General features: G+C 60.5%; 1 protein-coding gene across 4 annotated transcripts in view; it reads left to right on the forward strand.

The window, feature by feature from the left end:
• The window catches only part of RELT (RELT TNF receptor), a 41,218-nt gene extending 28,979 nt beyond the window's left edge, over window positions 1-12,239 (forward strand). For 3 of the 4 annotated variants that reach the window (XM_090030779.1, XM_090030780.1, XM_090030781.1), the window contains exons 6-12: window positions 952-1,206; window positions 4,715-4,795; window positions 5,280-5,361; window positions 6,064-6,330; window positions 6,982-7,195; window positions 8,019-8,068; window positions 10,193-12,239. In XM_090030779.1, coding sequence (XP_089886905.1) covers window positions 952-1,206; window positions 4,715-4,795; window positions 5,280-5,361; window positions 6,064-6,330; window positions 6,982-7,195; window positions 8,019-8,066 — 947 coding nt within the window. In that variant the 3' untranslated portion in view covers window positions 8,067-8,068; window positions 10,193-12,239. The remainder of the gene's footprint in view (window positions 1-951; window positions 1,207-4,714; window positions 4,796-5,279; window positions 5,362-6,063; window positions 6,331-6,981; window positions 7,196-8,018; window positions 8,069-10,192) is intronic. The other variant, XM_090030782.1, reaches the window with a different exon arrangement.
• The last annotated feature ends 13,869 nt before the right edge of the window (window positions 12,240-26,108 follow it).

The following is a 26,108-nucleotide window of genomic DNA, read 5'->3' on the forward strand; positions in this document are numbered from 1 at the left end:
TGTCCGTACGAACGCATGCGCTGCAGCGCCAGGCACTTTTAAAAGCTCCCGGCTGCGTGGCGCAAGCATGTGTACGAATGCCCCTTGAGTCGTGTGTGCGAGAGGGATTTGTTGCAAGCAATGAACAACGGGTCTAGGGGCACAACAGGAGCTGCCAGTGTCATAAACTTGGAGCAGGCTCATTGGGCAAGCAGCGCGTTGCCCACAATACTTGACGAGGGTCAGCCTCGGAGCCCGTCCCTGCCGCTCTGGGGACTGCAGCAGCCTGCTCCGGCGATGGCAGGAAGAGCCAGGCCTTCAGCCTCAATCTCCCCTCCTCATCCCTGCCTGCGCCCAGCATCGGGCGAGCGGCTCCCTGCCCATTACTGCAAACGGGACGGAGGCTGTTGCGGGGCGCCAAGGGCGCACTCGGTGCAAGGGTTGCCGTGTTGGCTGGGCACAGCCTGGTGGGACGGTCCAGCACCTGCTGGGATGAAGAGCCAGGTGTGGGCACCTTGGGTCTCTGGGGGAGACGAGGCGTTCAGTTTTGATATTGTAGTCTCCATTGCAACTTGTCCCTCTCCCCGGTTCTGATGGCAGGAGCGGGGACCTGGGAGCGCCTTGCTGGTGGCTTCGGGGATGTTAGAGGGATCCAGGCGCTGTCCCGGCCACTCTGGGACCCTCATGTTGGCTGGGAGAAAAAGCCAAATGGCCTCTAGCAGGATGTTGCAAAAAGTCTTAGCTTTTTTTTCTAAATTTTTTCCAGCAAAAAAAGAAACTCTTTTATTTTTGAAGGGAAAATGGAAAGCAAACCCCTCCCCGGCTTTTTTTCTGTTCATACAAACGTGCAAATGTTTCCTGATACGAACCCCAGACTGGGGAAGCCACCAAAAGGGAGGGGCGGGGTTGTTTCCAGACTCCGGGCCCGTCTTGCTCTTGGGTTGACTCGGGGCTTTCTCTTTCCTTCCCCAGGCTCCAGGGTGGGGCTGACCCGGCTGGTGAGGCACGTTGACCCACTGCAGAGGCCAGACAAGAAGGCGTCCAACGGCACGCAGGGTGGGAAGCCGGAGGAGAGCGCCACGCAATACGCCGTGCTGGCCATCGTGCCGGTCTTCTGTGTCATGGGGCTGCTGGGCATCCTGGTCTGCAACCTGCTGAAGAAGAAGGGCTACCACTGCACGGCGCACAAGGAGATGGACGAGGAGGCGATGAAGGCTGAGAGGAGCGGTAAGTGGCATTGGGTGTCCGGAGCCGATGCATTCTTCCTCCCCGGGTACAATCCAGGCCAGACCTGTCCCCCAAGCCCTGCTCTGGGGATGGTGCCCCTTCATGCATCTCTTGATCACGTTGTGATCTGTGGCCCGTGAGACCAGCCCCAAGTAGGGCCCAGCTTGGAAAGATCAGCTGCCAGGCCACCCACCCGCGCCACGGGCAGGGTGGCGCGTGGCAGCACAGAGGGTTGGGCACCTTGGCAGCCCCTCAGCGTGGAGGCCAAGGTGCTGAGACCCTCCTTGGCTCTGTGGGGAAGCCCCCAATGATCCCTCATCCCCACCCTGAATACAGCTGTCTCCTCTGGTCCTAGCAGTGTGCCTAAATCCCCTAGTCTCCTTTGGAGAGCCTCCTGACTGAAGCAGGGAGGGGGTCAAGGAGGTGAGAGGATTTCCTGGGCTCCGTGAGTTTTTGTCCTTGCCACCGGTTCTGCAGCAGGGAGCAAAGCTTTGCTGGGCAGGGCGCCTCAAGGGCAGGGCACACTGCGGGAGATGCTGAGTAAGAGCCGCCTCTGCAGTCCCAGCGGCTAGGAGCGAGCAACAAGGGCACGAGGGCTGGCTGTCCTTCGGAGGAGGCTGGGCCCTGCAAAGAGAAAGCGGAGGGGAGAAGAGAAAGCGGAGACCCCTTTCTCCCTACCGCAAAGCTGCCAGGTGTGCTAGTGGAGGGGCTCGCACGGCTCTGCTAAGCACCGTGCCCATCTGTAGCATGCAACCTGGATACCTGCCTCCGTACAGAGGCTGAGGCTGCTTGCTGCTGTGCTGGGCAGAGGGGTCTCGGCCCTGCCGCTGCAGGGGTGCGGCCCTGCCGCTGCAGGCAGCTGCGAAGGGCGTCCAGGCAGCACGGCAGCCAAGCGCACGAAGCTCTCAGGCGGGCGAAGCGGCTGAGATGCCAGCAAGATTGCGAGCCCTGGAGGTTGGAGAGTGCTGCAGGTCCTTCGGTCTCGAAGCTTGGGCCCACAGGACTAGGACCGGATGCCTCCCACACCTATTGCCAGGGAGCCTGGGCAGAGGAAACCTCGACACTGCTGCAAAAACAGTAGCTGAGCACGGCAAGCTCCCCCACCAGGCTCAGCTCCCCCAGTCCGGGGAGAATGGTCCCCGGGAGAGTCGGGGTAAAGTGCCACCAACATGAGTTGCACCCACCAGGTGCATTACTTGCTCCCCCGTCACGCAAGAATAACCTGCCGTGTGAGCTGCACATCTGTCTGGTTCTGATCCCAGGGTAACTGTTATACCAGGACCAGTCTCTGTCCATGCTCGGAGGGGTTCAACCAAGAGCGGCCCCTGCTCCCATGTGTGACCTGTGGTGTTAGCTGGTCGAGTTGAGCCCGACCTCCCAAAAATCAGATGTTGGCCAGTGCAGGATGGGGCCGGGGGGAGGGAAAGGGTCCTGGTGTCAGGGGGATTGGTAAGGACTCTTTCAGCAGCGGGCGCTTCTCCAGCGGGTCTGTTTGCCCTTTGGCTGCCTTGCAGATTGGGTGGGTATGTTGGAGTGGGGGGTCTTCACCCAGCTGCTGGTCCAACCCCTTTTGGGGCTTGGGACACAGGCTTGTCCCCAAACCTAGTAATAAGCTCCCCAAAATGGGTCTGCTTGCTTTGCTCTCTTTCTGGATGGCTTATGTCAGCACATGCCGATGTGACCGATTCCCTCCTGACCAGCTGCATCTCTCTGGGGCTTTTTTCCAGCAGGGAGCACACCGTGTATTTGTACCCCTACCCCAGGCCAGGCCCAGGGAGCTGAATGATAAAACCCTCTGCTCCCTTCCTAGCCTGTTTTTGGGGGGCGGTTTCTCCACTGGCGCAAAATTGGTGCTGAGGGGCTTGCTGGCAAAACCGCCTCCAAATCAGTGAGGTGTTGAGGCTGCAGAGGGCATGAGCTGTTAGACCTGCATAGCCCGTGCAGTGCCAGGCACGAGGTACTTTCATCCCAGTCACTGGGAGATCCTTAGGCTTTGCTCAGTGGTGCCTGGGGAAAGGCGGCTGTTGCAGATTTGCTGGCCTGCAATATAGGGAGACTTGCATTGACTTCAGTTCTCTTTTACTCACTTACGGGGTGAGTTTTGGGTTTTTGAGGGGGTTTTGAGTCTTTCGTGTGTTCAAGCCTCATTCAGCAATGAACGTTTTGCCATGAAAGCCGGTCCCGGTGCCACAGCCGGACCTCCAAAGCCTGGTGTTTCGGGGCAAACGAGTGTGAGCGATGGCAATGTGGGGCACTTCTACATCGCTTCCAATATGAGTAAAGAAACCACCCCCCCGACGGCACAACCGAGCGCCCTGCTCATCGCACTTCCTCTGTCGGCCATCCCGTGCCCAGACCACCCCTGGGTGGCACAGCTGGGCCGCACCGTCTGAAGCAGCTCGCCTTTGCCCAGCACTGTCGTCGTCCAAGAGCCCGTGGCTCCCCGTTGCCCTGCATGCCTCTCCCCAGTGTTTTGGGAGAAAAGTTTAAATAACCCCAAAATGCTTGACGTGCGCGGATGTCGCCATGACGACCATGGAGATGGGTCCCTGGTGCTTGCGGCACCGGTTGTCGCTGGGCTCGATGAGACGAAACCAGTGATGACCTAGTTTCTGGAGCAGACTTGGCTACAGTTAAGCGGCCCTCCGGGATACGAGAGGGGGGTGCCGGAGGTGCGCACAGCAAAGCCCAGGCTTATAAAGCCTCCTGAAGACGGCTTTATAACCGAGGAGCTGGCATTGCTACGATCCCGTGTGATTGCCAACCGCGACTACGCGGCCCATTTCACAGCTGGAGAAACTGAGGTGCAGAGAAACACAGCTGCTTGTTGAAGGATGCGCAACCCCGCTAGCTTCCACGCGCGCTATCCAGCTGCTTCTCCAGCAGCTTTGGGGGTCCTCTGCCCCCCGGCCAGCTGTGTTAACAGGGGTGGGTGTTGGGGTGACACAGCCTGCTGCTTGGGGGCGAGGGGGGCTGCTGGCAGCCTGGATACGCTTCAGTCCCAGCTGTGCTGTAGGTGTCCTGTGCGACCTTGGTCATGTCACTAAACCCTCTGGGCCCTGGAGGACGGGGGTCACGCTGCCCTTTGTCTGAGCTATTGAGACTGTAAGCTCGTCCAGCGAGGAAGCTCGCGCATGTGCAGCCCCTTGCATACGCACAGAGCAGTGGGCTCTGGGGCCTCTGGGAAATGTGACTGCAATAAAAGATGGGCAATTTGAGACCTTCCATTTGGCACCTGCTAATCTGGAGCATAAGCGTGCGGTCGGTGGGGGCAGGGACCCTCGGATGAGGGGTCGGGGTGTTTTGGAGCTGGGGTCGGGGGCATGCCGGGGTTGCCCCTGGCCAAGCCACTGAGACGAGCCTTTATTCCTCCACCTCCACAACAGGCAGAACCTTTGTGGACCTCTGTGTGGCCCCGAGGCCGGCACGGACAGGGCGATAAGACGCCCTGGTATTTCTGTACGTTGGAGGCGATATGGGATGCTCACACCCAGGTGTCTCTCCGCAGGTAGCAGCTCGACCTACCGGATCGACGACGCCAATGAAGACACCATCGGGGTCCTGGTGCGGCTGATCACGGAGAAGAAAGGTCAGTGGCGAGGCAGACAGGGCTCTTCCCAACCCCACGAGAGACCCGGAGGGGTCCCGGCTCGCGTGGGGATGCTCAGGGCAGGGGTGACTTGGTTAATCCAACGTAAGCACGCTTTAAAATTTCTGTATACCTCTCGGCTTAAAACCCTCCCCTCCCCGTCGCACTTCACTCGTGCCCGAACAAGGTGATGCCTCGTTACCTCTCCCTTTCCTGGCAACAGGATTACAAATCTTAGTGTAGCCTGAGTCACTGCAAGGTTTCAGCAGCACCTTGGCAAGCCTGGGTGACGAAGTCGTAGCGCCATATGAATAAAGGGACCTTCAGAGGTCACCGAGTGCGACCCCCTGCCTGAGGCAGGGTCAGCCCCATCCCAGCCGTCCCAGGCAAACCCACTCGCTGCCGTTCATAACCCCTGAACGGGGCTTGCAAAATGCATCCGGCCTTCAGCTCACGGTCCTCTCTGGCTCTCCGGTCCCGACAGAGAACGCCGCGGCCCTGGAGGAGCTGCTGAAGGACTATCACAGCAAGCAGGTGGTGCAGACTACCCACAAGCCCACTAACAAGTAAGACCACCGCCCTTGGCTCCGGGGTCTGTCACGGGGCCGGCTGGACGATGCACAGGCCCGGTGGAGGCGGGAGTTGCTGGGAACCCGTTTAGCACCAGGAAAAGCCCCGGGCGTTGCGGCCGTGGTGAGAGAGGAGCAAGTCGCGGCATCTTGCCCCAAGGGTCTCCCCTGGCACAACGCGCTGGCAAGGCACCGCGCGCAGGTCTGCTAGGGACCAGTCCAGCAGAAACCGGCCGCGGGCCCTGCAGCCGTGTGCCCCCGGGCTCGCGGGGCTGCAGCAGGGTTTTAGTTGCACCTGTGCTGGTGCGCCGTGACCCTGTGAGTGACCAGGGCCTTCTGCAGAGGGGCCTCAAATGAGCTGTTACAGCCTCCTTGCCTGGAGGGCTGCCTGCAAAAGCTGCACAGGGCGGGTAGCGCTTGCAAGCGTGCAAGAGCTGGCTCCTTGGGGGGTGGGATGGGCTGCCCTGCTCCCGGTGACGCTTTTGGTTTGGGTAGGGTTTGTCATAAGGGGCAAGCATGGTGTATAGTGAGCAACTGGGAGATGCATCGCTCGCCAGCATAGTCCTGGGCTACGGCCCCGCGTGGGGCTGAGGCGGGGGGGGATCCCGTGGGGTAGTCGGAGGTGAGATGGCCTGGGGTTGGTGGGACCTTGGTCTGTCCTTTCTACCCTCCCTCCTGACCCTGTCTCCCCCGCAACAGGCTGCACCTCCTGCCACAGCTACCCCCCATCTGCCGGCACCAGCACCACCTGCACACGGTGCAGGGCCTGGCCCCACGCTCGGGCCCTAGCTGCACCCGCTGCAGCCAGAAGAAGTGGCCGGAGGTGCTGCTTTCGCCTGAAGCTGCAGCCACGGCTGCTGCCATCACTCCCATCCCCACGATGACCAGCACCATCCCTGCCAAGCCGTCCAAGCCAGGTGGCAAGGCTAGCAGGTCTGGGGAGATCACCATCCTCTCCGTAGGCAGGTGAGCGGGACAGAGCGGGCATCCGAGGGGCTTGGAGCAAGGGAAGCTTTCGGTGTCTTGTCACCCAGCAGCGCAGGGACGTCTCTCCAGGTGCCCTGCCCTGCTCTGCTCAGCTCCCTGGGCTGGGCAGCCATCGGTCAGCAAGCCCTGGTACCCGCGGCCACTTAGCCTGGCACTAACACCAGGTGGGCATCTGCCCAGAGGGCAAGAGGGGCTCTCTTGCCCAGCCAGGGCCAGGTGCAGGGAGAAAGGGGCAGCCTGCTTACCCCTGCTTGGGGGTGGGTGCTGTGATCCTGGCTGACGTGGCGCGGCGTAGGCAGGAGTTGCTGGGAGCACATTTAGACCCTGCTCGCAGTGAGGGTCCAGGCTCTTGAGGGGTCCGATCCCCCGATAGGGACAGGTCGCAGCCTTGCCAGCAATGCCTTGTAGCATCGTTGAGCCGGCTCCCAAGCTTGCGGCTGACTTTTGAGCTGGCTCCCAAGCTGCAGAGGACGGCGGTCTCTAATCCCAGGGGTCCTGAGTGCTTGCCCTGCTGCTAGCAACCCACCTAGGGCCAGCGTATACCTGCCCCCAGGGGAGGGCAGGGGGTTGCCCCCGCAGGGATGGGTCGGCACCGGGACCTGCCCGGCTCATGCGCCGCGGTGCCCCCAGGTTTCGGGTGGCTCGCATCCCCGAGCAGAAGCCCAGCCTCCCGGAGGTGAAGACCGTCTCCGAGTGCAGCGGGAACGAGCTGCGCCCCGGATGCAGTCCCGTCTCCGGTGCACCCGACGCGCCCCGCTGCGGCCTCCCTGCCGAACAGAAGCCGCTGGTGAGCAACGGCGCAGCCCGGTCCACGTGGCTGAAGACGGCTGACAGCCAGCAAGAGGTGAGCGGCCCGTGCGCGTGGGGTGCTCGTGAGTGAGGGCTCCGGTCCAGGTTTCGCATCCCTCTCTCCTCGCCTGCTTGAACCCGCTTGGAAAGCGAGGCTGGAAAGGAGGTAAAGCCTGGACCCGTGGCGCCCGGCAGCCTGATTCTGGGGCCCCCCGAGGTGGCGGATTTGGGATGAATGTGCTGGTCGCTCCCACCTGCTAGCACAGCTGGGAACCAAGCGAGCGAAGTCTGGACTGACACGGCCGGGGGCTCTGGGAACGGGGCCCGGCTCCAGCACGGCCATCTGCCGCAGCGGTAATGCTTGTGCGCTCGCTCGCACGCACACACTCTGCGACACGAGCCCGGTGGAAACTGTTTTATTGTGAGCAAGGAAAACAGCTGGTGGCCCAGCGGCGGGGAGGGTGGAGCGGGGGAGCCTGCTCGCCACTGCGGTGACGTCCCCGGCACCGGTGCTCGGCATCGCATGCTCATCACGCCGAAGGCTTGGGTGCAGGGCTGTAAACTGCTGCCGGTCGCACCCGTCTCCGGTTGCGATGACGGAGCCGCGCGGGTTGGGGCGCGGACGGAGGGGACCCCCGGGTCTGGGAGACTGGCTTTGTTTTCTGGCCTCCTTGGTAACGGCCGTGCTGCAGGCAGCCCGCAAGCTCCTCGGGTATCGCGTGGTGGAGCATGGGCCACGAAGGGACGTGTTTGCGGGCCCACCTCCTTCCCAGAAAGAGAGAGGCCACCAGTTAGTGCTTCTGGGCGAGGGACCCCGTCTGCGCCCCACGCTGGAGGAGGGGCCCCGTGTCTGAACACCCCCCGCTTGCTTGTTTCAGGACAACCTGTACGTCATTAGACTGCGCGAGAGTAACCTTGTTATCTGAAGGTAACGCAGCCCTTGGACTTGCGGTGGCAGAGGGTGAGGGGACGCCACGGCCTTCCCTGCTTCTGCCGGCCCGGGGCAGGGTTCGGTGCTTTGGGGCGCCTGGGCAGGCTCTTTCTGCTTGGCAGTGGTGTATGGTGAAGGGCACAAGTGTGCACGTGGCTTCGGCCCCCAGCAGCTCTAAGGGTTCGATTCCTGCTTGGCTGGGCAACGCGGGAGCAAGTCCGGGGAGGTTACAAAGGGTGGTATGTTCCCCGAAGGGCACGAGTTTCAGATGCACAATAAATCCCTGAAGGAGGACTGGAGACGATAGTCAGAGGCTTTTCTCAGTGGCTGTAGGGTCCAGGACTAGGAGCAGCAACCTCAAGCTGCAACAGAGGAAATTTAGGTTGGAGATCGGGGGCAAGTTTCTGGCTCTGAGGGTGGTCAGGCTGTGAAATCTCCATCCTTGGACATCCTCAAGAGCTGGGTAGACAGGCACTTGGCTGGGATGGCTCAGTCAGGGGTGATCCTTCCTTGAGCAAGGACTAGATGACCTAGCCCTACTTTTCCTATGATCCTACAGGCAGTCTCCACACGGTATACACACACATCCCCTATTCTAGCCTTTCCAGCTCACCTCTTAAACCGCATTAAGAAACCCATGCACCCATTACAATAGACGCACCCTTTCCCTGCAGCACCCTCTCCCCGGGCTGTGGGGCCCAGCCGAGCGAGGACGGGGGGTTAGCTCCTAGCCGCAATCCCTGGGTACTTTCTGGACAGGCCAGGCTGCCTTGGGGATCTGCCATTCATTTTTAAAGAGCAGAGCAGGGCACTTCCCCCGGTCCGCCCCTTGCTGCCTTTTGGTCGCGCTGGTAGCCCGAGTCAGGAAAACGGGGCTGGCAGCGTCCTCGGGTCACCTGTCATCCGTCCCCTGCTCCGGGCCGGATCAGCCCTGTCCAGACCCTCCCAGCCACGTGTCCGTCCGGCTTGCTTTTAGCACTGCCAAGGCTGGAGGTACCCCGACCTCTCCGGGCCTCCCGGAGAGAAGGATCTCCGGAGCCTCCCGCCTCAGTTGCCTTTGCTGCAATTTTAAGCCTGCGACTCCTTGTCCTGGCCCGTGCAGCTCGCTGTCTCGCCGTCGTCTGTCTGCCCGTCCTTCCGCTGTACCGTTATCAAACCTTTTCTCCAGACTAAATAATCCCAGCTTTCCCACCCCCTTCCCCTTCAGTCGGATTTCTCAGCGCTCTGTTTATTCGCAAACGAGCTCGTTGGCGTGGCTTCGCGCTGCGGCTCGTCAGGCCAACGCCTCCCGTAGGCTATGGCAGTGCTGCTCGGGGGCACTAGCCGCGAACCCGCTGGCTGTGGGGCGAGGAGGAGTATAGGGGCTCTGAGGAAGCCAGCATTGCTCACTCTTGCGAGCGATGCCGCACAGCGGGGTGTGCCCCAGGATGGCGCTCGCCCGGCGTGGGGGCCGCTGCGTCCCTCCAGGGCGCATCCGTCATTGCGTGGCTCCCACCAGCTGTCTCTGGGCTTCGCTTCCTGGGGTCTGAGTGTTGATCTGTGCGTACGGACCCTCTTCGAGGGGGCTCGTCTCGCAGGGGAGGGGGGCTGGGACCCCGCAGGGCTGAGACGGCACAGCCCTGCAAACAGCCGGTCGATGTGGCCCCTTGGGAAGCAGACCGGGGGGGTCCCTGGGGCTTACTTTAAACCCAGAAACCCTTCAGCCCACATTGCAATCTCCCCTGCACTGGTGGGCCCTGGGCTGCCCTTAATCCTGCTGACAGCTGGAGTCCGAAAAACCGGGGCTAGTAGGGGTGAGGAGCATCTCAGCTTGCCAAGCGCCCTCCAGAAAGACCCTTGCGTGGCTCCTCAAAGCTGACCACCGACCCCCACCTCCTTTGTGAGGAAGGGAAGGAGCCTCTGCCTCGTTTTTACCAAGGAGGAAACGGAGGCGCGGGACCGGTGACTTGCCCCAGGCCGCACGGTGAGTCAGTGGCAGGGCCGAGCAGGCATTTCCTCGCACTGGGTCCCCGCGGTAGCTCCACGCCCTCCCAAGGCTTCTGCGGCAGCCGGTACCCCAGGCTCGCATCTCGGTGTCACATCCCTCCTCGATCCCACATGTCTCCTCTCTCCTGCTCGTAGGTAATCATCTGAGTCCCCCGCGCGCCAGGAGACCTGAACGGCAGCTCACCCGGAGGCTTCTGGTTGCCCGTCCGCCCGAGAAACGCACACGCTGGACGATGCTGAAGGCACCCCTTTCCCCCTCGGGAGATCTCCGCACGCACCCCCGGAGGACTGGGGGCCCCGTGGCACCAGCGCATGCCAGCGGGAGCAGACTAGGGAGGTGCCTGGCATGGCCAAAAGCATTTTTCTTTTAAGGAAGGACTCATCAGGGAGGGCGGGGGGCAGCTTGGCGCCGGGCTGGGGGACCCGCTCCACGGTCTTCGGTGCACAGGGCAAGGACTTGGGTGCATGCTCCAGCTGTGTGCTTACAAGGGGGCGTTGAGGAGGGTCGAGAGAGAAGGGAGGCTTCTCCCTGCCCCCGGAGCATGTTCCTAATTCCCACAGAACCCAGCACGAGGGGGCACGTGGCACTCCAACGTAGGGGGCAGGGCCGGCTTGGGGGGCCGGGGCGTTGCAGTATTTCTTCCCCAGCTCCCTTTATGAACAAAGCAAACCCCGGGCACACTTCCCGTGCCGGAGAAGACCCAGCCTGGGGAATCGCCAGCCCTCTGGCCACAGCCGCGGTGATGGCATTAGTCCAGGCACAGCTCTTCTGCAGCATTGCCAGCTCTCATGCTATCGTGGTGAGCCTGGGAAGAAGGAGGGCATGGTTTTTTCCCTCTTCAAGCCCCAGCTCCTGGAGTCATGGGGTGAGAGGAGAATCTCTGCCTTCACTTAAAAGCCAATTTCCCCAAGTTTCTAGCCGTCGTGGCTGGAGCAGTTGCCCTGGGGAAGCTGGAAGGCTTGGAGCCAGGAAGGAGATGTAACACAGCAGCGTCTGCATTTAACGTGCTGGCCTGGTGGGGGGTGGGAAAGCGGCAGACCCATGAGTTTTTGAGCAAGGGGAGGGGTTGGCCACGCGGCTTGAGGGAGTCTAATGTGGCTCTCGGGCTGGTGGGGTGCAGGGAAGCCGGGGGGCTCCGTGCCCCTGGGTGAACACCACTTCCGCGGTGCTTTCTGGCCCCCGGGGGAGCCGCAAACATTGCTCCGTGTGCTGAATAGGACCTTGCCCGGCCGGTGAGCCAGAACGCGCTCGGCTGGGCTTTTAATCGTGCCTGTGGGCACAGCGGGTTTTCGAGCAAGGAGCTTCAGTGCACAGGGGCTGCTCAGGCTGCTGAAGGGGACGCCGAGCCCCCTGGCTGGGCTCCCGTCCCCGGGTAGTGCTCTTAACCATTCAGTCCAGGGCGGCTCGCGGGGGCACGGCCCTGCCATCGAGGGGGTAGTTGCTGCTAGTACGAAGGGCTGCCCCCGACCCCGAGACATGGAGCCTGGTGCAGGGGTCCGAGGCGGGCACCGCTGCCCCGGGGAAGATGGACGCGTGGGGGCCTTTCTCCGGAGGGCCCGGCCTCGGAAAGCAGCGTCGAGACGCCTCCGACAGTCCTGGCCCCGGGAACGCTGCACGGCTGCGCGTGGCGCGGTGCTTCATTCGTGAGCCCAGCTCTGTAGTGCTCGGCCCCCGTCGGCGGGTCAGAGGTGTTAGGTTTGAGGGCTTCAGCACCCCCCGCCTCCCCAACTTTGGCCCAGCGAATCGGGTAACGCGGGACCACGGATCACCTCCTCCTGGCTGCGGGAGGCGCAGATGCCACGTGCCAGGCACAGCAGGGACCCGGAGCTGGTGTCTCTGTCCCAGCCCAAGCTCACGTCCTCCTATCTCCTCTCCCCTGCCCCACGGGAGGGTTTACCCCATTGTTTACAGTCGGGCTCAGCGCCAGCACGCGGCGCCGGCCCCTTAGTCCTGTCCGGTTTTACATCCTTATTTATGCGGGCGGCGTGGGGATCCGCTCTTTAACCCGGCTGGCGTCGGCCAAGCTGCAGCCAACAGGGTCCCCAGCCTTGCCTTTTTTATTTACTGATATGTGTATTTGGGGTTGTTTTGGGGGGCATTTCGTTTAGCCGTTTGGTTTTTTTTAAGCCTCCTAGTTTTATGTCTGGATGTCAACACATCAAATAAAACATGTGAGTTTTAAGCGGACTTTTGTCTCCAGGTTTTTCTTCTCTTCCTACTCACTTTGGGGGCTGCCTGGTGGCACCGTCCCTCTCCCTCCTCTGGCCCCTGCATGGGGAAACTGAGGCGTGGAGCTGCCCTGCATCACTTTCCCAAAGGGACACAGTAAGTCAATAGCAGGTCTGCTTGCCAGACTCTCCTGGCTACATGGCAGTATTAAAGCAGCCCTACTCCGAATGGAGCCCAAAGTCTCGGCTGTCCTCTTCTCCAGACCTGATTTTGGCTTGGAGAAGAGAAGACCGAGTGGGGATTTGCACAGGGAGGAAGACAGGGCAAGGAGATGCCGTGCAACCGGGCTGATCTGCGGATCCAGCAGTGCACTGCTTGCGCTAGCCAAGTGGAGAGGAGTTGTGTTTAGGAGCCGCTTGTATCGGTGCCGCGCGCCTCTGAAGAGGTGACGGGCGAAGTCAGCGTGCCCATGGGTTTGGCGTGCTGCAGGAGGACATGTTTAGATGGCTGGAGGGGATGGGGGGCGGCGTGCATGTTGGGGGAACGAGCGGGGCCGAGAGGTGAAAGCCTTCTGCTTAAGTCGAGCATTTGTGGCCCCGTCTGTGCTGGACCGCGGGCAGCTCCAGCAGCGCAGCGGGCGTCTGCCAGGGTCCCAGCTCGCCCTCCAAAGCTTTAACAGCAAAGAGACGGGAGGTCGCGTGGCTGCTTTTTACCCTCGCTTCTGTTGTGCCGGCCGAAGGAGCATGGCGCACTGCTTCATCTCGAACGGTAGTGGGGAGGGGACCCACAGAAACCAGCATTGCTTCGCACCACAGCCACGCAGCAGGGACACGCGACGGCAGCAATGACCTGGCCACGAGATGAGCCAGGCTGCAGGACCAACTGGCCCTGGCACCTACAACCTCGCAAAGAAAGAAAAGGCTGTGAATAATGCGCAGACGTGTTTAATCCGGGCCATCAGGCTCCCACTTCCCCTCACCCCCAGCTCTCTGCTTTAACCTAGAGCCGTATGACCGTGCTAGATACAACAGGCTGGACTATAAGTACCTTGAAGAGCTGTCTCCCAATCTGTGCGTGCAGGAATAAGGTCACCGGCATGTCGGGTATTGCAGCCCTTGGGCCGCCGGGAGAGGGAGAGGAGCTGCAGGGTTCGGTCAAGAGTCTCTGGCCCAGAGCGGGCCTGAGCGGCGCATCTGGGAAAGCTGGAGCAGCAACGCTTGCCCCTGCCCAGGCAGTTTCCATCACGGTCATGTCAGAGCTCGGCATCTTCCTCCCCACCACCACCGGAGGATGCTCATCAGAGCATGGGTGAGCCAGGGAAGTGTGTGTGTGTGTGTGTGTGTGTGTGTGAATATATATTCACATGAGAGGTTGTCAATCTTCTGGTCCCACCACCTGATTGACGCAGGCAGCATCCCAGTGTGGCCATCATGATGCCCGAGCACTGACACCTCCACCGCATCGGGTACAGGCTACAGGTTGCTGTTTTGCCAGCTCCTGCAGCCCGGCCACTGCTTCACGGCGAGGCTGGGAGGCTGCTAGGGCTGGGAGCCTGGTGCTCGCTAACACATGCAGCTCTGCAGCGCTGGCAAGGCTGCCATCCTTCTTCGACGCTGGAGCATCCCAGGGACATTCAGCCCAGGCTGCAAGCCCTGCTGTGGAGAGAAGCTGGGAAACCATCTTGGAGCAGAGGTCAGAGGAGATCACACTTATCTGAGGTGTGCAAATATTGCACTGGCCCCAGATGCATAGCAGCACTGCATAGGACACTTTGGAGGAGGGACGCTGACTGTCTGGTAGCAGCTATTTCAACGCTGTTGCTAGTATCAGGATCACGTAGGGCTGGAGGGGACTTCCCCAGGTCATCTAGCCCAACCCCTTGCTCAAGACTGTATCATCCCTGACTAAACCATCCCAGCCGCGGGTCTGTCCAACCTGCTCTTGAAGACTTCCAAGAGCGGAGATGCCACCATGTCTCTGGGCATCCTGTGCCACAGCCCGACCGCCCGCAGAGTCAGAAAGTTCCTCCGTATCTCCAGCCTCCGTTTCCTCTGCTGCACCTAGTCCTGTCCCCTGCAACCACAGAGGAAAGCCCACCTCCATCCTCTCTGCAATCACCCTTCAGGTATTTGAACTGTCATCAAATCTTCCTCCTCAGTTTTCCCTTCTTCAGACCAGCCTTTGCCTTTTTTGGCTTTTCCTCCTAAGTCTTGCTGCCCAGGCCATTTACATCTTTGCCGCTCTCTGCCAGACTCCTTCAGATCTGTCCTCATCTTTCTTGAGATGACAGGCCCAGACCTGGACTCAGGGCTCTCGGCAAGGCCTCGAAGTACTGACCTGAACAAAAGCATCACGTCTGTTGACTGCAGGACCACGCAGGATGCCGTTGGCTGTTTTTTTGCAACAAGAACACACTGCTGGCTCGTATTCAGTGGATAGTGCCCCATAACTCCCAGTTCCTGACCAGCCATCCCCTCTGCCTGTATTTGTGCATGCAATTATTAATCCCAATTGCAGGGCTTAGGACTTGTCCTTGTTGAATTTAATACGGGCGATGGTAGATAGTCTGGATCCAACCCCTATCTTCCAGAGTGTCCTCAAGCCCTTGCAACGTGGAGGCACCCACAAATTTTCCAAGCATGCACTTGATCCCATTGTCCAAGTCATTAAGGAAGGGATCACATAATACTGGGCTCAGAGCAGACCCCTGGGGAACCTCACTTGACACCTCCTTGCAGCTAGACATCAACCCCTTACCGCCTGGTTGTTGAGCACAGTGATCCAACCAGTTACATCTCTGCCTTACAGTACTTTTCCCCCAGTCTGCATTTCTTTGCCTTGCTAATGAGCGTGTCTTGGAAGCAGTGTCTAAAGCCTTGCTAAAGTCAAGGTATAATCACATCTGCTGCTTACCCCTCATGTGCAGATCCTGCCGCTGAATCGTAGCAGGAAATCGTGTTGGTCAGGTATGACGGGCTTCGTTCCAGGCAGATGACACGCTGTGCTATTCGCAATATGCTCTGGGTGCGCTCAAATATTTCTTAGGGCTTGTCGGCAGAGGCGCGGTACTGCCGAAGAGCCTGGGTGTGACTGTGGAGCATGCTAGCTATTTTGCACTTGCATTGCTGACCTTTCACCCTGGGGAAGTGAGCCCGAAGTCGCAGCCCCGTACTCGGCGACCAGAGCTGTTACCATCTGCTTATCAGGGTCTTGGATCGAAGGGCTCCCATTTTTCACATGGGATACTGCTTTCTGAAAGCACAGCCCTTTTGCCGCGGGCATCAGCATGTGCTGGGTGGGGACGAGGGCTTCAACATCCCTCTACCCCAGCCCGCCGGGGTCCCCTGGGCTTGCCCGTGAACAGCAGCAAAGTCTTTCTGCGCCACCACCCCCTTCACAGCAGGATGGGGCAGCCGCCTTCGAACCACAAGCACTGCAGGCCAACGACCGGAGAGGGTTCTTGTAGGTAGGAAAATGCCGTGACCGAGGCTGCAACTCAGCCTGGATGATGGTTCGCCACACCAGATCGTCTGCTAGGTCTTCCCATGTCCCTGCACAGCTAGGCATCTCGCTCCCAGGCCACCCACTGGGCGTTCGCCCGTCGGATGATTTTTGCTGGCAAGGGTAAAGCATTGACCGATGGGAGCTGTGGGTTGCAGCACTAGCACTCGGAGATGGAGCAAGAGCAGGCTCCTGGCTCGTGAGCTGCACGGAGGAATGAAAGCCGGGGTTAGCAGCCTGTACCGTTGGTCCTCCCGGACAGCGAAGCCAGGATGTCGGGGCAATTTGGGGCTTGGGTGTATTTTAACAACCCCGCAGTGTCAGGACTTGAGCCCGACGTGACTGGTGGCAGGGTGAAGTGCTCCCCATGACTTCGGGCAGTGTGCCTTGTAGGTTTGTGCTGGGGTTTTTGCATAATTTTAGGAATAGGTTAGCCACCAACTGGCAGGGTTTGGGTCAGGATGACCTTGCCTGGAGCAGGGGGTTGGCCTAGATGTCCTCCTGAAGTCCCTTCCAGCCTGCCTTCACTATGATTTCTGTGTGCGAGACCAGCCCTGATAGTGGAAAAGAGGCCATGTCTCACAACCGATCATGGCAGTAATCCCCCTGCGAGGCCAAGGCACAAGCTTGGAGGGATTGAAAGCCCAAGGCCAAGGCTGAACACACGGTCGGGGGGGCGAGGGATTTGCACACCCACTGCCCATGCTCTGGCTGCTCTCTGGCCAAGACTTGCCAAACCCTGCAAGGGGTTTTAAACCACCAGCATAGCCAGGGGGAGACCAGGGCTACATCACTAACAGGCAGGGCCCGTCTCTGCTTTTGTGAGCCTTGAGATGCAAAGGCTGAACCAGCCTCATCCACCTGAGTCCTCTGGGGTGCTCCGGAGCCACCCGTCCCCCGAGTGAGACCACTGCAGCACCCGGTCCCAAGCCCTCGCTCTCTAGCAACCCTGAGCGCAGGCGCCGTGCCGCCAGCGAGGTGGGGACACGCCCGATGTAGTCACCTGCGTGTGCCAGGGCACGCTGTTTGCAATGGGCTTAAGTGCAGTCACTGCGATGCGCCGAGGCTGGGTGCAGCCACGGCTCTTTGTACTCCGTGGGGACTTTCCGGCCTCTCTCGGTGACCTCTTTACCTCAGCTTTCAGCACTGACCCCCAGGCAACCCATCCATCACGCGTACGCACGGCTAGCTGGGCTCTGCCTACCCAGAGTGCGAGTATCGCACATAAAGTGCCTTTATCCTGTGGCGCTAGCACAGGGGATTATCTGTAGGGCGGACACGTGCCCTGCCTGCCCTGGCTGGCACGCTTATATAAAGGTACCGGTTTCAGCCCAGAAGGCAGATGGCAGCAGTAATACGGCGCTATTGTCGATACTCGGTTTTATTTAGCCAACAGCTGCCTCCTCCCAGTCCCGGTTTAGCTATGTGGTATGTTTGTCTCTGCCGGGAGAGGTAGGGGAAGCTGGCAAAGCACGAGTGAAGGTCCGGCCCTGCGCGTGCGAGCTCAGCCGGCTCGATCGCATCCCCGGACCGCCACAGCAGCTCCCAGTTTGCCAGCCCTTTGCACCATGCCCCCTGCTCTGCTGGTTAGAAGGACATTTCCAGTGCAGCTCCAGTGCCCACCTGGCTCAGGGCGGAGAGGTGAAAAGGATGGTTGTGGCAGGGATTGCCTTGCGGCAGCGTTGTGGACAGCACCGAGCACACGGCTTGCCTTATCTAAGCCGGGGCATCTAGGCACCGGTGTGCGTGTCAGCAATGCCTCCCGCTTCGCTCGCTGCCCTCCGCCCCCCCACGCCAGCAAGCCTGGCTGTGCCGGGGGGGGTTCAGCTCAGCACCGTACCACTCTGAAAGTACCCAGCTCTGCTGCCCCCACCCCAGCAGCTGAGCCCAGATCCAGGATTTGGTGTTGCAACCCCTTGAATGGACTCTAGCCCCGGCGTGAGGTGCCCAAGCGTCCCATGGCACTAGCCGGGGAGAGGCGCGCACCGCAGACCGGGCACCCAGTGCATGGGGCGCCGTCGCCCTTGCGGCCTCGAGCCAGCGGCTAGGGGGCTGCAGAGACAGGCCTGCCTTGACCCCCGACCCTTGGGTGTCTCTGGCCACATAGGAGTCACAGCCCAAACCACACACACACACACACACACACACACACACACACACACACGCATGCACATGCACACCATGCCATACATGCATGCACACCCCCATGCACGTATGCATGCGAGCAGGCACACGCAATGCAGTGAAGATGCCCCAGGGCAGCGCTTCGGCTAAATCCAGGGCAGACCTGCCCGAAGGCAGCTCTGATGGAGCTGTTGGAGGGGAAGGTGGGAGGACACGGGCTGTGTGACATGGAGGGAGATGGCTATGAGAAGGTCAGAAGGGCTGGGGCAGGGGGAGGGGACCATGTCCTTGTCTTCCTCTGTGGCAGAGGATGCAACACCACGGGTTTCACCTCCTAGGAAGCTCCCCGCAACCCATGACCCTCCCCGGCAGCTTTTCAAACCACTGGGCTCATAGCAGAGGCCTCTGACACCCCATGAGTCTAGGTCCAAAGAAACCTGCAGCCACAATGCTATCGTGTGCTAAGCCGTGGCCGGATGCTGTGCCCAGCCTGTGGCCTTTGAGGGGCAATGGTCCTCGTGTCTGGCGAGGCCTCGGGCTGCAACTTGCACGGCAGAGCAGCAAATAGCGGCCCTGGCGCTCCTCTTCCTAGGGCTCCTGCAGACACACTCCACCGGCACTAGGCCAGTGCCCAGGGACAGCCCTGCAGCTCTGTGCATGTGCGTGCACACACGCATGTACCCAGAGGCAACCCTAGACGCACATGCCAGGCTGCCTGTGCACATGCTGCCCAGGGATAAGCCCCCCCCCCCACACACACACACACCTGCACAGCAGGCTTTGCGTGCGTGCGTACCGTCTTGGCCCAGGGGCGCCCCTGCAGCAAGGCACCGGGGTGCGTGTGTGCAAGGACTAGGGCATTCTTGCCTGCTCTGCGGTACACGCCACGGGCCTTTTCCCAAGGACCTCTGAGCAGCAATTAAGCAATTATTGTTTTCCTATAGCAGTAGCAGTGCCCTCACCGCCCTTGCTCTCACTGCTGGCACGCCGGTGCTTCTGGCCCTCTGTCAGACTCAGGCAGGGTTTGACACGGCGTCCTTGGTTAATGGGTCACTGTGAACACAGAGGACGGGGTTTGCCCACCCGGGAAGTCTCTGCCAGTCCCATCAAGCTTTGCAACCCCTGTGCCCGCGAACATCCGTCGTGCTGGCCGGCGGGACTTGTGTCTGCCGGGGCCTGGCCGAGCCCATGGTGTGACTGGGGGGCAGGGGCAGCCCACGGGGCCCGCCGGCTGGCTCTCCCGTTGCGGTGCTGGCAGCTGAGGGCTGATGCCCATGGCATGGCTGGAGGGCGTGCAAGGGGGGAAATACCCTCTCACTGCCCTGCACTGCGTCTGCAGCAGCCCACTGGCTCCTTGCTCCTCCTGCAGCCTCCTGTAGCGCCCGGCTCTGGCCACGCGATGGCACCAACGCCGCGCCGCTGTGCCAGCGAGGCCCTGGGAACCGCCTGGAAGGGGAGGGTGGCTATGGGGGAGCAGCCCGGCTCAGGCGCTGTGCACAACCCAAACACCTGGCCCGGGAAGCAGGAGAGAGGGGAATCGGGGACTGACATCGGATGCAAGTCCCCAGCGGGGAGGGGCGCACCCCCGGCTTGGTCCCCGTGCAGTGCAGAGCATTAAGCTGGACGTGGTCCCCTGTGCCCTAAGCATTGGCATGGGGCCTCGTTGCCCGCTGCGTGTCCGTGCGGCGCAGGAGATGCATGCCGCCCACACCTGCAGAGGGCAAATGCAACCCCTAAGGCCCGTCGTCACTTGACCCCGGCGCCGCCTAGTCGGGCCTCTCGGGATGGCTACGCCGGTGTTTGGGCAGGTGCCACAAGTGAGGCCCCGCGCCCTCCCCGAGCGTCACTCACAACTTCCCCTGCCCAAGCTGCTGCTCTGTCTTCTGCTCCCTGCCCTATCTGCAGCTGTTTGCCTTGCCCCGATCTGCCACATGCCATTCACCGAGGCTGCCCACGTCACCGGTGGCGTGCTGTGAGTTGGCCACCCCTGGGCTACGTGACCGGGTCAGCGCAGTGCAAATGCAGAGCATCGGCCACGCGGGTGCACACTCCTAGGTGTGCAAAAGGTGAGGTAGCTTCCCCTTTGCACCGGCAGCCACCGTGGGACACAATCACAGCCTTTGTGGGACTTGTTAGCATGCCCCCATGCACAAGCAGCCAGGCACGGAAGGAAGCCCGTATTCGCGGCTGTCCCGGGCACGAGGGCGCGTGGCCTTGCAAACTGGCGGTGCCGATCAGCGGCCGTGTGCATGCGTGACCCCCGCGGCAACAGGCGCAGAACAGGCCCCCAAAGCAGGCTGCGGGCCAGCCAAGGCCTCTTCTGTCGCCACGCCGAGCCCCTCTGGGAGGGAACAAAGGGCTCGTGCCTTTTCCGAGGCCGCGGCGGGGAGGCGGGAAGCGGGAGGCCCCGGCGGTCACCTTGCAGCCTGCGCTCGATACCCAGAATCTGGGTCAGTTGCTATGGGAATAACCAGGCGGCGCAGCGGGTCCGCGCGGCGGTGTCTGTAGCTCCATCCGTCACGGGCCTGTGCCGCGAACTGCAGCCTTGGCACGCAGGTGCCCCGGGAGACTGGCTCCAGCGGAGATTTCAGGCCTGATGCAGACCCTGGGAATCGGCCGCTCATCGCAGCGGGCCTAAAATTGGGCTGTGGCAAAGCTTGCGGCGAAGCGAGGCCGGGGGAGCCCAGCAGGGGCGGCTGTGGGCACGTCAGCGGCCTCCGAGCGCTGGGGCTGGGGGCGCGGGCTGGCAGGCCCATGCGGGTGCCAGAGGGTACGCCCGCTCCGCCTCCCGGGGCATCACCACGGGTCGCGGGGCTGCGGGTCAGGGGGCATCAAACTAGCAGAGGGCCCGCCTGGCCCGGGGCTCGCTGCCCCCTCGGGCACTTGCAAGGAGCTGCCACCACGCACACGCACACGCACACCTCCCTCTTCCTCCCTCCACAATCCTGGACTCCCTACACACACAAGCATGCACATGCACACGCTCACATGCAGAGCCCTACCCCCTGGACACACACAGTCATGGGCCCTCCACACACACAAATGCATGCATGCACACACGCGCGGGCACGCGCACGCACACAACAATAGGTTCCATACACATACAGCTATGGACCCTTCACCTCCCCCCCACACCCATGGATCTTTCCCAACCCATACACACACAGTCACGGACTCCACACACACAAAATCATAGATCCTACACACACACAGACACACACACACACACACACACACACACACTGCTAACTCCTGTGACTGCTTCTTCTCCCTGGTTCCACGTGCTCTGCCCTATTCTTTGGGACTATGAAAAACTTCATCTTCATTTGACCCTAAAGGTGCATGTTGCCAGCCCCCACGGGTGAGGATTCAGGCTTGAAAACAGTCCCCTTCATCCCCCGTCCCCGCCCCGCTCCCCCAGTTTATGCACACCCCCAATACCTCAAACCTAGAGGGCAAAATTTTAAAATAAAAGTAATCCAAAAGGCCTGATTTAAACAACAACCAAACAGTAACTTGGTGGCAATGGGGGGGCAGGGCTGGAGCCACGGAGAGCACGACTCGCAGTTCATTCGTGACCCACCTTGGGTGATGCCAGCCAGGCACTTGGGGTGTGCATGTGTGTGGGTAAGGGACAGGCAGATGGACACAGCAGCAGAGCAAGTAAATGATAAGAAAAAGCCAGGGGGAGCGCGGGGTAAGCCCTACAGCGCAGAACAAGATGTTCCCAAAACTTTGGGGGAGAAAAGGGGCGCCGAGACACAGCAGCGAGGACGTGGGCCCTGGCCCGCCACGTGCTAATGACTCCATCCCTGACCGAGCGCCTCTGGGCTTGCTGCACGGAGAAAGCCAGGCTGGCACTAACGAGCACCCCTGCCCTGAGGGCGGCGACCCCGAACAAGCCAGGGTCCGGCAGCCTGGCACTGCCCTGACCTGGCTAGAGAGGGGACGTCCACCGCACGGCTGCCAGTGGTGACACGGGCAAGGACTTCGTGGGCTGCGACAGCGGGAGGGGAGGGAGACATCTAACGTGGGGTCGGCCTCTCTACGGGGGCAGCGCTGGCTCTGAGCTACCGTGCTAGGGACACCCGAGGGGCTCGGGCGGGCCTCTTAGAGATAGCCAGGGTTTTCTGTCAGGCCTGGCACCGGTGCCTGAAACGTGCCGGGCTTATCCTCGTTTCTGTGGTGCCTGACAGCCTCACAGCCCTGCCGTGGCTTACCCCCACGCCCCGCTCTGGGTTTCGCTTAAAGACAGAGGGGCCTGCAGCCAGGGTCCCCCTCTCTCCGGGCAGGGACGCAGCCCCTGGGATGCCCCTCATTGACCACATCACCCCTTTCCTCCCCCCACACCCCGCTCTGTCCAGAGTAGGACCCCCACATTGGGGCACAAGGCTGGTGCCTCTAGCTCTCTGCCCCCCTCCCTTGCCACCCTTCAGCCAGGGTAAGAGCCAGCAACAGGCTTCCCTCCTCCCCGCCCATGGCACGGGGGCACGTGCGAGGCTCTCGCTGCCCCAGTCTGCGCTTGCGTCGGCAGCCCCGCGGAGTCGAGGATGACGGCCATCGGGCTTGATGGGTCCTCAGGTGATGGAGAAGCCCGATTCTGGATACACACAGTCTTCGGCAATGGAGGCACGTTGTTGCACGAATCCCACTCCCCCCCACAACACCACGCCCCCATTGCCGAAGGACGTGGCTGCTAAGCTGCAGTACCTGGACGGCCCGGGAGCTGCACTCCTGGCTCTGCGGGTGGCCCGCAGCGTGCCCCTTTTGCCTGTCCCACTGCGTGCATATAGAGCAAGCGCCCTAGGCCCCGTCTTCCCAGAGGCTCTGTAAGCCAGTGGCTCCCAGCCAGGGTGCCCTGAGAGCCTTTCAAGGGTGCTGCAGGGTGCATTACCGCTGTTAGGGGTGCAAACACGATTCACAAGATAAACCCAGAAATTTCAGAGGAGCTGTAGTCCGAGGAGCTGCCCTGCTGTGGGCTTTCCCAGTTCCTTGCAGCAGAAAAGTGGCTCTTCTTTTTCTGTGCTCAAAAAGTGAGCAAAAGCCAAGAGCTGGGATTTCCCCAGCAGGGTCTGGAGTCTCACGAGGGTGCCTCAAGTCTGAAAAGGTTGTACAGGTGGGCAAGTGGTGGCTAGTGTTTTCCAAGCCAGGACCATGGGCTTGGCATGTACCGGGCACTAAATAAAGGCCAGCGCCCGCCCTGCTCCGCTCCCACTAACTGCATGGCGTGGATGGGCTCTGGGCACCCATCCAGCAGTGGGGACAGCCCTCCCAGCTGTGCTGAGCAGTGCAGGGAGCACAGTGCAGCCCAGGGCAGCAGGGAGAGGGCTTTGGACCTACCTCCAAGCAGCCGCTCGCCTGCCTTCCCTCCCCCCAGTGCTGCTGGTATGCAGCTCATGACCCCTTCCAGTGCCCCCACCAACATAAGTGGGGTCCAGCTGTGATCCAGGGGGTATCACTGGGTTCAAATCAGGTCACTGCACAGCTCTGCAGACCACTAACAGCTATTCATTGCTGGTTTCCCCCAGCCGCATTACAGGGCTGCAAATCCCCCAGCAGCAGCAGGCCACGAGCACTTGTGATCTGCAAACCCCACAGCCCGTGAGACGGATCCTCTGCCCCGGGTTCCACAGCAGGAAACTGAGGCCTGCACGAGTGAAGGGACCCATCCATGGTCACCTAGTGAATCAGTGGCAGAGCTGAGAGTCGAACCCAGACCTCTTACCCTCCAGCCCCAAACCTGAGCCCCTGCATCTGTTCGGTGGGGACTGGAGGCTGCCTACTCTCCAGCCGGGCGGAGAGGGCTGCCAGAGTGCTTCGAGCTGGTTTTGTCGGTCCCTGGGCTGCTGCCCTGGCTTGATGCCTGTCACAGAGGGAGTTGTGCACCACAGTGACCACACTGGGCTGAGCTCATCCATCCCTGCACCGCTGGCCATGCTGGGGAGGGTGACGCTGCTCTCAGCACTCCCATGCCCCAGATCCTTTTGGGCACTGCTTATTCTCAGGAGCATGGCAGGGTCCCAAAGCCAATCAGTAGGGCTACCAGCCCGGAGGCCACACATTCAGTGTTCAGGCCTTTCCCCCACCTGTTACCCCTCCCAGCACAATTCCAAGGATGGAGGCTTCTCTTGGACACAGCAAGTGCGAGCTGCCTGGTCCTCAAGTCTGGGTCGGATGGATTTTATCCGGCATGCACGCGGATGCTAAGGAACCAACCCAGTGACCCAGGCACCAAGAAGCGCTGCAGTTGCACACGCGATTGCAGCCACCGTGCATGTAAAGGTGGCATGGCTGGGCAGGATCTTACTTTGGAGGGAAAGACATGGTGCTATGAAAAAACTCATCTCTGGGCGAGCGTTGGGGTCAGAAAATGTCTCATTCAGTGGCATGGGTTTAACCTGTAAATAGCAGGGAGGATCCAGGCAGCAGCAAAGACACTCCAGCAGTGCAAACCAGGCCTCTCAGCTCTTCAGCAACCGCAACAGATAGCAAGCACTTCTCCAAATTTTCCTTGCACTAAATAGAGGAACTTTGTACAGCCTTGGCTGTGGATGGATCTGTGGCTCAAAAATTGGGCTCTTAAATCACTTCAGGGCCCATGAATGAGCTGTGATAGACATCATCCTTGAATCAAGGGACTGCCAATGATGAACAGGTTTGCAAGTACCCCAGCTGTGCCATTTCCCTGGCCTCAGCTGCCTTCTCCTAGCTCTGCATTACCTCTCACTGTCCTTTCCACTCCACTGTCTGTCTTCTCTTCATCCCCTCCAGCACATCCTGCTGGGATGGAGTCGGTGCTTGGCCCTTGTGGACACAATGGGCCTGACCCACTACACAGCAGGAGACCAATAAAAGACTCGGGCTAGGCTGAGACATGACTCTCGGCCACACTGTGAAGAGTGGCTGCTCCCTGGTGCTCTTTGCAGCTGTCCGTGCCAATATGTGCGTCTGTCTCTGTCTCCGTCTCCTGGAGGGCAGGTGATCCAGAGAGCATTGTGGCCTCGAACCAGAGGGACACCCATCTCCTTGCAGATCTAGAGTAGGAACATGGATCCAAGCCTGCATGCTGGGAAAAGAAAAAGGGGGGACTCCCACCCACGACCTGGGCTACCAATGAGCATCAAGGCAGAATTTGGCCTAGCTGCCCAGTTTGGGGACTCACGGTCCTGCCCTCATGGAAATGCAGTCTCAAGTTGGTAGAACGGGCTCAAAGTCAAACCCCCCTGGAGACCTGCCCCGAGGGATCCCCCAGACCAGAGCCGGCTTCCTTTCCCCAGCCAAGCAGGATGCCTCCTCAGCTCCCAAAGCATCTCACTAGTTTGCTGAAGAGCAGGAAGTGGTGGTCCACAGGCAGCAAGCTGAATCTGAGGCCCTTGATCCAGGTATGTCCTGGGAAGGAAAAAGGGGCTTAAAAGCTACACTTCAGCTGCAAGTATCAGAAATGTAATGACTTGGTTAGTATGACTAATCGGCAATGATCATGGATTTACTACTATGATGTGCCAGATCGGGGAGGGCCGCTTACCGGGTTTTGGCAAACTGTTGAGGGCCACATTTCCCCTTCCAGTGCAGGGAAGCAGGAACAGCCCCATGGCCCCAGGCCAGAAGCCTCTGCTAAGCAGGGGCTTCTAGTTGTGGGGGGCAGAGCTGGGCAGGCCTTGCTGCTGAGTCCTGCCACCAGCTTCCTCTGGGTCCTACTGCCTGGGTTCCTGTCATCTAGGAGCAAATAAATATTAATTTTCTAAATTTTTTAGGGGCCCCGGATAGAATGGCCTGGCGGGCCAGATCTGGCCCCCTGGCCATATTTTGCCCACCCCTGTGCTAGATGCTCTGTGCAAGGTGCATTATTAATAATGTTTGTGCTGCAGCCCCCTCTGTGGCATGGGGACCTCCAGTTCTTCATCTCACATGCCAGCTTGTTGTTCTCCTTAGGTGTTAGCCAACACCTTGGCCAAGCTTGGCTGGACCCTTACCCCTTGTACTGCAGTCAAAGGTCAAAAAGCAAACCATCCTTCTGGGAAAACCCTCCTGTCACCTTTTGCTGCATGGCTTAAGGAAGAGCATGTTCTCCACTGATTCCAGGTTGGCCATATCACTGCATGGGCCAGGAAGAGCCCGCGCTATGATACTCACCTCACCGCCTTCTTGAATTCTTGTCTGCTGCAAGCTCGATTGCTCAGTGGTTATCAGTACAACAGTTCTCCCTAAAACAAACCAACTCCCGCTCCCAAACCAACACAGCCTCCAGGCAGTATC

This window comes from Crocodylus siamensis, chromosome 1 (genome assembly GCF_052110815.1).
Source record: "Crocodylus siamensis isolate JL-2025a chromosome 1, ASM5211081v1, whole genome shotgun sequence".
NCBI classification, from domain to species: Eukaryota; Metazoa; Chordata; order Crocodylia; family Crocodylidae; genus Crocodylus; species Crocodylus siamensis.